Source organism: Balaenoptera musculus, chromosome 10 (genome assembly GCF_009873245.2).
Source record: "Balaenoptera musculus isolate JJ_BM4_2016_0621 chromosome 10, mBalMus1.pri.v3, whole genome shotgun sequence".
In the NCBI taxonomy this organism is placed as follows: domain Eukaryota; kingdom Metazoa; phylum Chordata; class Mammalia; order Artiodactyla; family Balaenopteridae; genus Balaenoptera; species Balaenoptera musculus.
This window is the reverse complement of record NC_045794.1, coordinates 37095071-37109444: the sequence shown is the minus strand read 5'-3', so window position 1 is coordinate 37109444 and position 14374 is coordinate 37095071. Positions and strand designations below refer to the sequence as shown.

Sequence of the window (14374 nt, the reverse complement as noted above, 5' to 3'; positions counted from 1 at the left end):
GATTCTGATTCAGTAGCTCTGGTACTGGGCCTGAGATTCTAGTTTCTTACAAGCTTCCAGGTGATGCCCTTACAGCTGGTCCATGGACCACACTTTGAGTAATGAGCTCTAGACATTCCTCTAGATGTGAGCTTCTTGAGAGAGGGACCCATCTTAATAATTTTTATATCTCTTGTACCTTGTAATGATATGATAATAGTGCCTGGAACAGGGCAGACACTACAAAGTATTTGTTAAATGAAAGAGAGAGACAGAGACAGAGAGAGAAGTTAAGTGCGTGGTTTGGATTTCAACTTAAATTGAATGCTGGCTCCATCCATAGGTCTTGTGTGATCTTGTACTTTAAGCCTTAGTTCCATCCCTGTAACACAGGGATAAAAATAATACCTGACCTCCTGGGATTGTTGGGGAATATTAAATGCAATGCTGTTTGTAGGTTAAGGACTCAGGCTGTACCATCAGCCCGCTTAGGTTCAAATCATGGCTCAGCGGTTTAGGTATAATGTAACTTTGGTCAAGTTACTTAATTTCTCCAAAATGGAGCTAAAAATAGTACTGACCACATGCAATTATTGTGAAAAGAGATGAGAAAACTCATGTAAAGCACTTGACATGGTGTCTGGCAAGAGTAAGTCTTTTAGTACGAGGAAAGTCTCTAACAGTAAAAGTGCAACCCTCTTTCTTTGGCAAGCGCTTCTTTCTTCTCCACCCAAGGACTAATAATACTGTTTTAGGTTTGGGATGATTGTTGGTTGTTGTTATCTTAAAGTCGTTGAAATAGTAATAGATTATCCTAGCTGTAGCCAAGCAAATATTCACATATTTTAATATTTATCTACTGTTGCTCTAATCTCCATGAATAGTTACTGTTGTTATGACCCAGGAAGCTTCTAACAAAATTTGAGAGTCTTTCATTAAGGTATTTCTTAATGAGGAACTCTTGTCACTACACCTTACATCAGCCTTTTTTTTCCTTGGTCCCTGTATGTCTTCCGGAGTTCATGAACTACATTTGTATCATTGGGAGGACCCTTGAAAAGTTACCCCTTCTCTTCTTCTAATGTCTTCTCTATACCTTAGGGAAGAAGATACCATAACTTCTTCCCATATTCAGTTTTCATGTCAGAAAATTCTTCCCTGGCTTTAATGGCTCCCGCTACAACGAAGATCTGTTTTCTCCTATTTTGGGTAGAGTTTATCCACCAGATAAGGCTTTTCTCACCTCTCAGTCTTCTCTTTAAATGCCTGCTATTTCTTTAATTCTTTCATGCTTTCCAGTCTCTCGGTTACATGCTTCTTTCCTCCTTTTCTCTTTTCCTTTTTAATAGACTGTTAGACTTTCAGGGAAAGAGCTAGGAAAGGTCATTTATGTTCAACCACTCATCTCTTTTGTGTTATAAATCCTCCAATGAAACACTATAATCTAGTAAGAACCTGATTGGTAGAGATTAAAATAGGAAGATTATCTTCCCATTGTACAACCCATCCTTAACTGGATTCTTGTTGTTGATTTATTTTTGGCTTTAAATAACTGCTCTATATTGCTTGTCTCCCTTCACACTACCTCAGTATAATGCCTACATCCTTTTTAAGGCTTTGTCTGTTGAAGGTCAGCATGACAGCCACTGTAGATTTTTGTTTTGTTTTGTTCACAGAACAATTGGCTACCTAAGAGTTGATCAGATTCTGCTTTATGAGTACAGAACGACCCACTGAAAAATGCTTTTTTAATAATACTTTTATCATTCCCAAGACCGCATGTCAAAGGCACCTTCTCCAATAGCTCATTTTTAAGTCAATAAAGAGGTCTTTGCCAGAGGTCAGTGCTTTTTAACATGAAATTGCATTTTTAAAATGGTGAGATAACAGAAACTTGTGATAAGCTGCTTGACCTAGTTGTTATAAATGGACTTTTCCATTACAAAAAGAAAAGGTTGGTTTTATTTTGTTTTTTTAAAAAAAGTTTGCAGAAATACAAAGCGAGCGAGATTTCCCTGCAGCCTAAGCTACTCCCTGGTTCCTCAATGGAAGAGGCACATTTGGTTTATGGAGGGTTCCTCTGAGTTGCTAACACATGGGCAGGTACATAGAAGGAGGAGCTAAGGCAGTGAGAACATGACACCACCACTCTGGGTGCAAGATGAGCTTAGTGCCACAGTCGGTGCTACAGAAAAATCGTAAATAGGTCAGAGTCAGAAAACTACGTTCAAACCAGAACATCAGCAGACTCATGGAGGATGAGGGTTGTGAACGGGCAGGAAGGCATTCGCAGAGAGGAGGACGGAGGGTCTCTTGAGGGGAGAGTGGATTCCTAGCGGTACTTGTTTTTCAGTCTCTATTCTCAGAATGCCCTGGTCTTATCTTGATCCTCCCTGCCTCTTGGGAAGACCATTTGGAAGAGCAGGGGGAGCTAAGATTGAACAGTGAGGCAAAATCAAATTCAGCAGTACCTGGAATTTGCAGGGCGAGCAGTTTGGACTCGAAACTTTTTCAGTGGGAGCACCAGTGAAGATTTTTGGGAAAACCTGTCAAGTCTTGCTGTAGAAAGTAGACAGAAAGAGGCAGAATCGGGAAGCACTCAAAGCACAATGTGTTTTTTTGTTTGTTTTTTTTTTTAACATCTTTATTGGGGTATAATTGCTTTACAATGGTGTGTTAGTTTCTGCTTTATAACAAAGTGAATCAGTTATACATATACATATGTTCCCATATCTCTCCCCTCTTGCGTCTCCCTCCCTCCCACCCTCCCTATCCCACCTCTCTAGGTGGTCACAAAACACAGAGCTGATCTCCCTGTGCTATGCGGTTGCTTCCCACTAGCTATCTATTTTACGTTTGGTAGTGTCTATATGTCCATGCCACTCTCTCACTTTGTCACATCTTACCCTTCCCCCTCCCCATATCCTCAAGTCCATTCTCTAGTAGGTCTGTGTCTTTATTCCCGTCTTGCCACTAGGTTCTTCATGACCTTTTTTTTTTTTTTCCTTAGATTCCATATATACGTGTTAGCATACTGTATTTGTTTTTCTCTTTCTGACTTACTTCACTCTGTATGACAGACTCTAACTCCATCCACCTCACTACAAATAACTCCATTTCGTTTCTTTTTATGGCTGAGTAATATTCCATTGTATACATGTGCCACATCTTCTTTATCCATTCATCCGATGATAAACAAGACCAAAAGACAACCCTCAGAATGGGAGAAAATATTTGCAAATGAAGCAACTGACGAAGGATTCATCTCCAAAATTTACAAGCAGCTCATTCAGCTCAATAACAAAAAAAACAAACTACCCAAAGCACAATGTGCTTTTTCATGGTTACTCATCACAACAGCTCTGCAAGTCACTTGCATTATTCTCATCCCGCAGAAGCGCTGCAGCAGAGAGCTGGCAAGCATGCAAGGGCCTCTTCTTCCTCCCCTTCCGTTGCAGTGTTTGACCCTGTTGAATGCCCCTACATCCGGGTGCCTTGATCCGGTTCTTCTCTGTCCGTCTTCTGCCACAAGTCTGGGGAGCATTGGCAGGCCAGGAACTTAGATCTGCCATAATAGGAGGTTTACTGGTGTTTGGTTTAGTTTATTTGAAAATGTTCGGGCTTTCCCCTTAGTTTAAAAATAATGGAGATTCTCTTTGAAAAGCAAGTCTCTCTGCAAGAAAGGCAAACAGGGGACCTTCTGGGTAATGATTTGGTAGACTTGAGTTGATTGTTAAAATTAGCCTGATTACAATACCGTCTTTCGTTTAACAGCCACACTAAATATGAGTCAACTTCAGTTTGGAAAGTCCAGCACCCCCATTTCCTTGGGCCGCCTGGGTGAAAAGGAAGGCTGCCCTCCCGGTCCCTCTCCAGCCAGATCTGTAAACCTCAGTTCTTTGGAAAGATTTAAAATGTTAAGGGCAAAAGAAGAGCCAAGGCTAGAGAACTGCCAGATGGGTCTCCAAAGACACAGCTTTCATTGTGTCATTCTCTTGCTAAGACCCTGCAATGCTGTTTCTCAGGCCTCGGCCTTTTAGTTTCCTCTGGCTAATCCCACCCAATCATGGTTTTTCCTTCTCTGGCTTCCTTATCTCATCTCCATTTTGCATGGCCTGATGTTCCTATTCCGGTGTTAGCTGGTCTGGTCTCTCCTCAGCTGGAATGTCAGCTCCTGGGTTTCAGGAGACCAAGGTTTTCTTCACTTCCTTTTCATCTCTGACAGTCACTGGACAGGTCCTAGGCAAAGGCAGATGCTGAAGGAAATAAACCGCAGGCCGTGCTGCTCGTACCAGGTGGTGGCCTCAGGGGAAGTTCATAGTGTCTATGTTGCCTGCCTTTGGTTTCTCCTGGCGAAATAATGCAGACCTGAAGAATATGGATTAAAGATGAAAACGGTAGACAAATAAAACCAACATTAATGATATATATCTTTCATTAAAACATGGTTTATGGTGAAATATAGCCTCATTAAAAAAAGCATATGAAAATATAATGTAGAGTTTAAAGATATATGCCTCTTTAAGGTAGTCCAATTCAAGTGGCTTTATATTTATTAGTGGAAAACACACTGATTATTTCTTTTTTTTAAAGGAACTCCTTTATTTATTTATTTATTTATTTATTTATTTATGGCTGTGTTGGGTCTTCGTTTCTGTGCGAGGGCTTTCTGTAGTTGCGGCAAGTGGGGGCCACTCTTCATCGCGGTGCGCGGGCCTCTCACTATCGCGGCCTCTCCTGTTGCGGAGCACAGGCTCCAGATGCGCAGGCTCAGTAGTTGTGGTTCACGGGCCTAGTTGCTCCGCGGCATGTGGGATCTTCCCAGACCAGGGCTCGAACCCGTGTCCCCTGCATCGGCAGGCAGATTCTCAACCACTGCGCCACCAGGGGAGCCCCACACTGATTATTTCTTACTTAGACCAGATAATAAAATTTCCAGAAGGAGAACCAAAAAGCACCCCTAACATGTCTTAACTAATACATGTAGCAGTTTGCTTATGAATAGACTTTTCTTTGACAATAGCACTTAAAGTTCTGATATTAATCCCGAATATATTTGCTGGTTCTTAGAGCATTCTGAATTCCTCCTTCTGTATATTTGTACATACTTTACTCCACTCACCCTGTCTGAATCTTTCCCATGTGTTGCTCTTACTCTGTGTCTGGAGCTGTACTGATGTTTTACATGTGCTCTCATTTAATTCTCCCAGTAACACTCTGAGATAATGTAATAGTGTCGTTCCCGTTTCACAGATCAGGAAACTGGGGTAGCATACTCAGGCCTCAGAGCAAGTGAGAATTTGAACTCACGTTCTGAATCCCATGCTTGCTTTAAGCCCTACTAGCTCTGCCCCTAACCATGGACCATATGCCCTGCTTCCTCCACCATGATTTCCTGTGGGCTACTGCTGCATCACTTATTACACATCCCCATATCTCCCACATTGCCTGGTCTAGTGACTTGCATATAAGCAGGTGCTGAAAGAATGTGTGATGGGAAAAGAGTTGTTTTCCTTTTTGCCGGGGGGAGGGAATTCCTATGTAATAACTTTGTGCTCCAGGAATGTGAGCTCAGAAGGATCCTGCCTCCAATATTCTTTTCAATGCCAGCTTTCTAGTATTCTTGACATTATCTCATTTTCCATTAGAGAACAATCTATGTAAAAGTTAACTTGCATTGCATATAGTGTTTTAATTTGTTAGTATTAAAATGATTCAAAATCTATAGCTCTTTTTGACTTACGGTTGTCTTTCATTTCCTCTCAAGATGAGCACCTGCTATCTGCATTGTTTTGTGCTAAGTAGAGTGAGGGATATGAAAAGGAATGAGGCAAAGTGTCTGCCCTTGGAGCACGTTTAGTTTATTTGGTAAAACAAGAATGTGGACAACTAAAACTGGCAAAAAAAAAAACCCAAACCAAAACAAAAACGAGGTAGGGAGAGTGGTTGAATACGACTATAAACTCCTAAGTAGGGCTTCCCTGGTGGCGCAGTGGTTGAGAATCTGCCTGCCAGTGCAGGGGACACGGGTTCGAGCCCTGGTCTGGGAAGATCCCACATGCCGCGGAGCAACTAGGCCCGTGAACCACAACTACTGAGCCTGCGCGTCTGGAGCCTGTGCTCCGCAACAAGAGAGGCCGCGATAGTGAGAGGCCCGCGCACCTCAATGAAGAGTGGCCCCCGCTTGCCGCAACTAGAGAAAGCCCTCACACAGAAACGAAGACCCAACACAGCCAAAAAATACATAAATAAATAAATAAATAAATAAATACATAAATAAATAAATTAATTAATTAAAAAACCTCCTAAGTAACTGGTTGATAACTTTTCATGCGTGATGTTTTGGTAAGTTAATAAATCATTTAGTCATGATGTTAAGTTTCAAGCCATTATCATGAAATTTAATCATTATACGTCTCTTTACAGCAAGTTTATTTCTGATCGTGAAAGTAGAAGGAGTCTCACGAACAGCCATTTGGAAAAAAAGAAATGTGATGACTATGTAAGTGCCATCATAATAAAGTTTGCTTATTTTTTTAAATGACATAAATTGTGACAGATGTTTAATTCATCCAGCATAGTACCAAAAACATAGCTATTTATTCACCAGGTTATTCCTCGGAGCCTATGTATTTTCTCCTGAAACCCATTTAAACAAAAATAACTAGACCACTAAGAAAGGATTCCTTGAATTTCATTTCCCTGTTGGTTCCTGTTAGTGCTTTCTTTAAAGGCTTTGACGTGATGATCTGTCTTGAGGACTCTTTTGCTTAGTGTCACTGTCTCTGTTCAGATTCCAGGAACAACCTCCTTGGGCATGTCTGTTTTTAACCTAAGCAACGCCATTATGGGCAGTGGGATTTTGGGACTCGCCTTCGCCCTGGCAAATACCGGAATCCTACTTTTTCTGTGAGTGTTGACCCTGCCGTACTTTTCATTTAAAAACTGTATTTTCTGTATGTTTCTGTTTATACACAGAAGACTTTGGAAATATTTCGATATAGTTCTTATTTCTTTTTATGTTTTACTAACTTGGCTAAGTTACAGTGCATCCTTTTATATTGTTTGTTTGAATGATTTTCCAAGAAGCACCTCATGTTTATAAGAAAGTGAAAGGAGAAAATCTTTTTATTAATCAAAAATACCAAAATAAGCTCTTGCAGAAAGGATAAACGATTTGAAAATAGCACTTTTTGTATTTTTGGACTCTTGACTTGTCACTTTAAATCTCAGCTATCAATAAATGGTGAAAATATTGAGGTGTTTAATCCATCCAGTCACCACTTTGGTATTGGATTGCTGTGGAACACGTACTATATCCAAAGGTAACTGCAGATTTGTTTTTAAGAAATATTCAAGAAGCATAGAAGTTTTCAGTGTTTTAAAGATGAGAAATTATTCTGTACTTTCCCCCTGAGATGCAGTGAAAAGAAAATGGGCAATTTTCTTTTGAAATAAGTTCATCTCAAACTGTTGAATGAGACTTTCTGCAGATGTACAGAGGGCTTCATTTCAGTTGGAATGAGATGAAGACAGATCATACAACTTATACCAGGAAAATTCCCACCCAGCCTGATTTCTCTCTCAGACCTCAAAGGAGTACCAGTGGTGCTTTTCCTGATGAGACTAGGAGGAAATTCTCTTCTCCTGGGATCTTGCCTTTTCACCCCTGACGACACTCACACTCTTCATTGGGCTTGCCCAGTAGTCCTCATTGCCAGATCCATCATTTCCTTGGAAGCAGTGACCAGAATGTCTACTAATCCTGTAAATTGTGTTTATTCCTTTAGAAAGACTTAGAAGACTGTGATAGAAGTGCATTGCTACCCATTCCACTACTCAGGCATCAGAAATGCCCAACCAGGCTGCACCATATTGGTCCACAGCACTAGGGATTAATATTCATACTTTTGTGTGTCAACCCACTAGAGGTAGCCTTCCTAGAATCAAAACAACTCTGTGTAGGACAGTGAATCTAATACAGTACCTTCCTCTTGTCAACCTAACCAGTAAACCCAACTGTAGCCTCCTTGCTTTACTGCCCCAGCTGGATCTTTCTAGGTGGTCTTTCTGTTTACGTATATCATGAGCCAAGTGGCAGGTTTTAGGGTAAAATGACAGGAGTTGGATAAAATATTTCTGTGGTGATACTTTTTTGTATGTGTGAAATTCTGACCCTGTGACGATACCATAGATGGAGTTTGAGTAGCTACCCTTGTGATTTTCAGTGCATTGACATGAAACGCCTGACTGCTAGTCTCAACTCCTCTTCTGAATGGTTGTATAGTCCAGCGAGTTACTTAGCTACTCTGAGCTTCAATTCCCTACCCTCTGAAACAAGGAAATTGCACTAGAAAAATCTCAGAACCCTGTTAACCTCCAAAACCCTATGGTTCTGTGACAATTTTCAGTCATTCCAAAGCTGGAAATATGTTTGGTTCGGACATGTGTTTTGCACTGATTTCTTTCTTTTTAGTCATTGTAATATATCAAGTAGTTATATGTTAACGTAGGATAAAGAGTCATTTCTTTGATGATGGTAACGAGAACAACTCTTGTGGCTCTCACTATGCCAGAAACTGCTCAGAGTGTTTTGTGCTGAATCCTGACAAGTCTATGAGGCAGGTACTACTGTCAGTTCTCAGTTCCCGTTTAAGGGAACTGAGACAAGGAGAGTAAACTTTTATTCTGGAATCTCTTCTTTGTCACCATCCTATGAATCCCCTCCACCTCTCTTCTCTGCTAGATCCCTTGTTCCCTGTATTTCATTTCTTCCTCTTTCTGGATTTACTTCCTTGCTTTTGCTGTTGAGAAAGGGTAAATACAAATAAAAATTTTGAGGCCTTCATGGCTGAAAAATATTTTTATTTTGCCTTCACCATTGATTGGTAGTTTGGCTGGATATAGAACGCTGTGTTGGCAATCATTTTCCTTCAGAATTTTGAAGGCATTGCTTCACTGCTTTCTAGTTGTTTCTGTTGTGAAGTCCCAAATGCTTCTGATTCCTCATCTTTTATATGTAGCCAGGGCTTTTGTTTTTATTTTGTCTTTTCTGGACACTTGCCAAATCTCTTTGTTCCCGATGTTTCACAATGCTGTATCTTGCTGTGTGTCTTTTTTCATCCATTGTGTCAGGCAGCCGGTACATCTTTTCTTTTAGAAATTCATGGTCTTCAGTTCTGGGACATTTTCTTGCATTGTTGTGTTGATGAATTCCTTCCTTCTCTTTCTCTTTTCTCTCCTTCTGGAACTGTTACCAAGATTTTGGACCTTCTGGACTAGCCTTCTAACTTTTTATTCTTTTCTTTATTTTCGTTTCTAAAGTTTTTCACTGTACTCTCTGGAATATGCCATCAATTTTTTTCCAACTCTTTACAGAATGTTTTATTTCTCTTATTATTTTTTTATTTACAGGGGCTTTTAAACTTTCTTTGAATGTTCCCTTTTTATATTATTTTGTTTCTGTTTTACAATTTCATTGTTTTCTCTGAGGATTCTAATGATGGTTTTTCTCTGTTATGGAAAATTTCAAACATCAAGTAGAGAGCCTAAAAGATCCCTTCATCTTGATGAAGGGAATGATGATTCCTGTCATCTCATGACCATGCTTGTTTAGTCAGCCCCTCACCCAGATTGTCTTGAAGCAAATCCCAGCCATCATATCGTTTCATCCATAAATATTTCAGGGTATTTCTCTAATTTATAAGGACTGTAAAAACATAACGATAATATGCCATACCCAAAAAATTAACCACAGTTCCTTATATCATCAAATACCCAAACAATATTTAAATTGCTCTGCTTACCTTATTTTTAAAAAGCAATTGGATTGTTTAAATCAGTACTCAAATAAGGTCCATATACTACAATTGGTTGTTATGTGGTTTAAGTCTCTTTCACTCTGTGGGTTCCCCCATTTTCTTCTGTTCTTTTCTGCGCAATTTATTTGTTGAAGAAACTGGACCATTTGTCCTATAGTGTTTCCCATAATCTGAGTTCTGATGATTGTATCCCTGTGATGCAAGTTGATTTTTCTGTTTGTTTTGGACTCTTTCATTTTAGAATCTTTCCTTAGATGTCAGGTTGTCCTTCTCTGTCTGCTGTATTCAAGAATTGCAGGGGGTAGACTGGAACAAGGCTAACTGGAGCCTGGTACACATGAGTGGGGTTTGTTGGAAATAGATTCACTAAAGGTGCTGTCAGTAGCCCTTTCCTTGGGGAACCAGCCGTGTCAGTTTCTTCTTGGCTGTTCAGATCACCCAGAGAAGATCTTCCAGTCACCTGCCTGTAGGGTCTGGGCACTGCTGCCATCTTTCTGGGGACCAAGTTGGGGGAAAGGGCTTGGATGAATATCTCTGTGCATGTGTCCACCCAATCCTAGTTTTCATTACAGAACCCCTCCCTCACAAGTTGTGCTGAGTCCCTCACTCGGAGACTTACATTTTATACTTTGCAGAGAATATATTTTCTGTGTATTTATGTATCTTTTGCCACGATGGGAGAGGAGCAGTCACCTTGCTTTACAGAGTAGGTGCCTGGTCTGGGGAATCTAGCTATTTCTTGAAAGAAGTTCAACAGATCCTCTTTATTTTAGCTCATCCTATCCATTGTTCCCTACTTCCAGTAATGCCACCAGGGCCTTTTGGGAATTCTGTGGTGTAAATTGGATTGATCTTGGCTTTCTCCACTGCCAATTTAAGATTCAGCTCTGTCCACTTTCCAGCTTCTGAATTTTTGTTACTGTTGTCTCTTCTCTCCTGTTTTTACTATCCTAGCAGTTTTATGCCTTAAGAAATCCCTTTACTGGATTATTGGGGCGAGGGGAGCAGGAGTCAATTCTTGTATTCAACCGACCATTCCTGGAATTTAGTTGATTTTTAGTTATACTGGTTCAGGGATAAGTGATCTCTTATCTCATGACTCTTCAGTTTCTGATTGAGACAAAGAATTAGATAAAGGTGACTCTTATAGTTGCAGGAAGATTTCCTCTGGATAAAACTCTCATAGGTTGTTTGGTTCTTTGCAAGACGCATGAATAGCAAGCACAACACACCAAACCTTCAGGTTAAAGCTCATGAAGGTAGTTGTATAGAGACCCAAACTTACAAATTTTTCACAGAATGCAGAACTCTCCTACCTCAGAACAAGGACTCACTCTGTGTTATAAAACCAGCTGCTCCCACAACTGCTCAAGCCAAGAAGCAGTTGGCAGGATGAAGAGAATTCATCTGGTACAGGGCCCCGTTCCAGACTCATATTGGCCAATGCAGAGAAAGAGCCCAAGGCTGTCCAGGCTTCTTTAGAAAAGCAGCTGGGAAGGCTCCTCTGTGTCTCACTGAGGCTGGGTGCTGGGCTGTTGATTGGAGTCATCTGGAAACTTGCTGGGGTGATTTCTTTTTGCTGGATGAGTTTGGGGCTCATTTTTTGGACCTGACTATAATGGCTGTCATTCCTGTTTAACACACATCTGATTCAGTTCGATTCAGTGAATTCAGCCCTATGATAAGAATGCTGTGAGGTTTTGTGTTATCCTAAATCCTGAGGATAATTTTATAATTGCATCTGAGGAACCGGAAGTATGCTAGTGGTGAATCTCAGTGTACAATTGTCCTGAAGGTATATGTTCTCTGTTGGAAGTAAGATGGGGCTGTTCCCTGAGGCAGCAGTTTGGGGATGTGCTGAGGCACAGGTAAGGGTAAAATGCACCAATTGAATTGAGTTTTCCTGAGTGGGATCCAAGGGAAAGGCAAAGGGTGCTGAAGAAATCTCTTTTCCACTGCATCCTCCTCTTCTATTGCTACTCTTTTTTCCAGATTCCCCATAACTCCATCATAGCAAAAGTAGGAATTAAAAGTAAATATTAGCACAGAAGAATGATGGCTTTTGTTTTGTTTGTTATTTCACATTATCATCTCCCCAAATAGGAAAGTTACATTTTCTAAAGATTTCTATTAAACGCATACATTTTATAGAGAATTAATCTCTGAAGGGCATGTGATCTCCTCACTGTGCTAGGTAAATGAGAGGTTTATTACACTGTATGGAATCTGATAAAGTAATAAATGCTTTATATTTTCCCATAACTTCTTAGCATGTATCATTATTATTTATTATTATTTTAATCATGTAACCTTTAAGTTTAAAACCATGAAAAATGAGAATGTAATTCATGACATTGCTGGGGGCTCAAAGAGATGTCATAAACACTGAGTTTGTAAACAATCTGTTTGAAATGATAATTGTGAAACAACGTTACAGTCTGAATGAAACAATAGTTTAAATTTTATTTTGGTTGATTATAATTCCTGCCTTTTTTTGGTGTTTTCCATTTTCTTTCTCACTGGGGTAGTGGTTGTGAGAATAAAAAAGATAATGTATCTAAAAGCACACTTTGAAAAGTGGCACGCAAGAAGACATTTACTAGTTAGTACAACCCTGTAGGGCTGCTATAAAAAACTAATGAGTGAGCGTGTGTATGTGTGTGTGTGTGTGTGTGAGAGAGAGAGAGAGAGACGGAGAGAGAGAGAGAGAGACACGGAGATGGAGAGAGTACCAGCAGTGCCTGGTACATAGTAACACTATGTACTAAGTGTTTGTTAAAGTATTAATTAGGTAGTTACCAAATAATAGTTAACATTTATTGAGCGGTAACTATATATGTATCATGTTATCTCATCTAATCCCCACCAACAACATTATGAAGTAAATATTAGCCCCATTTTACAGATGAAGTAACTGAGGCTTAATAACAACTTAGAAAATAGGGGAGCCAGGGTTCCATGTTCCATCCAGGATTTCTTGAGTCTAGAACCTAAGTGATCTAAAACACTATACTGCCTTTTAGTGATGCCTTCAGAAGCCAAACTTACATTATTAATGTACTTCTTGAGACAAATTTTATTCTTATCAGTGGATACTTGCAAGTTAGTCCTTTAGCTCTTTAAAATCACCTTGTAAAATCAGTCAGTGTTCCTGAACTATTTTACTACTGTTCCACCAAGAACCGTCACCTTTATTGTAATGAAAATAGTTCAGCAATACCAAGGGTACGAAATTGTGTATCAGGGGTGGTCAAGTTCCTGGTCGCAGCAAGTACAATACATGCCTCAAGTATATTGTAAAACCAGTAAACTTTTTGAACTGCTTCATATTTGTCATATCTGTGCCTGACTTTGCCTCATGTGCTATTTAAGATTTCCCGCTGCCCTTGAACTTAATTCCTTCCAGGGCTTTAACTAAACTTTTTGTAATTAAGAACTGAAAACCAAGAAATAGCAAAGTCAAATAACACCAAGTTCGTTATTAGGGAATTGGTTAAATAACCATAGTAGTTCCATAAAATGGAATATTAGACTACTATTTAAAGGAGTAAAATAGACTTACATGTACTGGTATTGAAAAATTAAAAACAAACAATATTGGGTGGAAGTGAGGATGGGGGTAGGTTGCGTATATGTGCATATATTACACAGACTGTTTGGGAGGGTAAACAAGAAAACTGTTGACAGTGGCTACTCCTGGATGGTGACACAGGGTCTGGGGGTGGAGTGGGAGTAGAAAGTTTATACTCTTTAAAGTATCTTTTTACCATGTGCTTTAGGGGAAGACACTAGTTGAGAAAAGTGTTTTTTAGAGAACTTAAAACCACTGTGATTAGATTTTTCCTCTTTCTCTTTCCTGCAGAAAACTTGAGAAAAAAATATTTTCGGTGTCGCTGTTTAGACCACAAGAGCTAGAATGAGCAATCAGTACAGTGCCGCCTGCTCCAAACTGCATTTTCACCACACCTCCCTGCAGACTGCCTCTGCATCAGCTACACCAGCCTCCCTCTCTTCTGTAGGGGCCACCGGCACCGTGCCCATCACCTCGGCCTTGCTGCCACCCCCCTCCCGTGCTGTCCCCGTGCTTCTGAATCCTGACGGTCCCGTAAGACCCAGGTCAGATGCCATCTCCAAAAGTGTTTCTCTGATCCTCCCAGGTGGAAGGAAAGATCTCCCTTCCTTCTCTTTTTGGTGTAGCCTTTATCTTTCTAATAGCAAGTATTACTTCCATTATTTAGGTGTATATATTTTGTTTCCTGTTGAACACTGAGCCCTACAAGGGCAGGATTAATGTCTTCCTTGTCTCTCTCCCCACGACAGGATCTAGAACAGTGCTTGCCTATAGCTGATTCTCAATAAAGTTTCCCTGAAATGAAAGAATATGTAAAAATTAGCATAGTCGTCTTACAAGGCTTTAGGGCAACCAATGGCTCTCATAATTTTGCACACTTATCAGAGTGAAAACATCAACTATGAGGTTTAGTTCACCCTCAGATTTAAAGTAGGCTCTGGAGATGTAATGAAAATTATAGAAGTTTAGGAAGCGACTCACCACCCATTGGTTACTTTCCTGG

General features: G+C 40.1%; 1 protein-coding gene across 2 annotated transcripts in view; it reads left to right on the top strand.

Moving 5' to 3' along the window:
• SLC38A1 (solute carrier family 38 member 1) overlaps nucleotides 1–14374 on the top strand; it is a 70846-nt gene that overhangs the window by 21498 nt on the left and 34974 nt on the right. For both annotated transcript variants that reach the window (XM_036866351.1, XM_036866352.1), the window contains 2 exons: nucleotides 6406–6481; nucleotides 6773–6888. In XM_036866351.1, the coding sequence (XP_036722246.1) occupies nucleotides 6406–6481; nucleotides 6773–6888 (192 nt within the window). The remainder of the gene's footprint in view (nucleotides 1–6405; nucleotides 6482–6772; nucleotides 6889–14374) is intronic.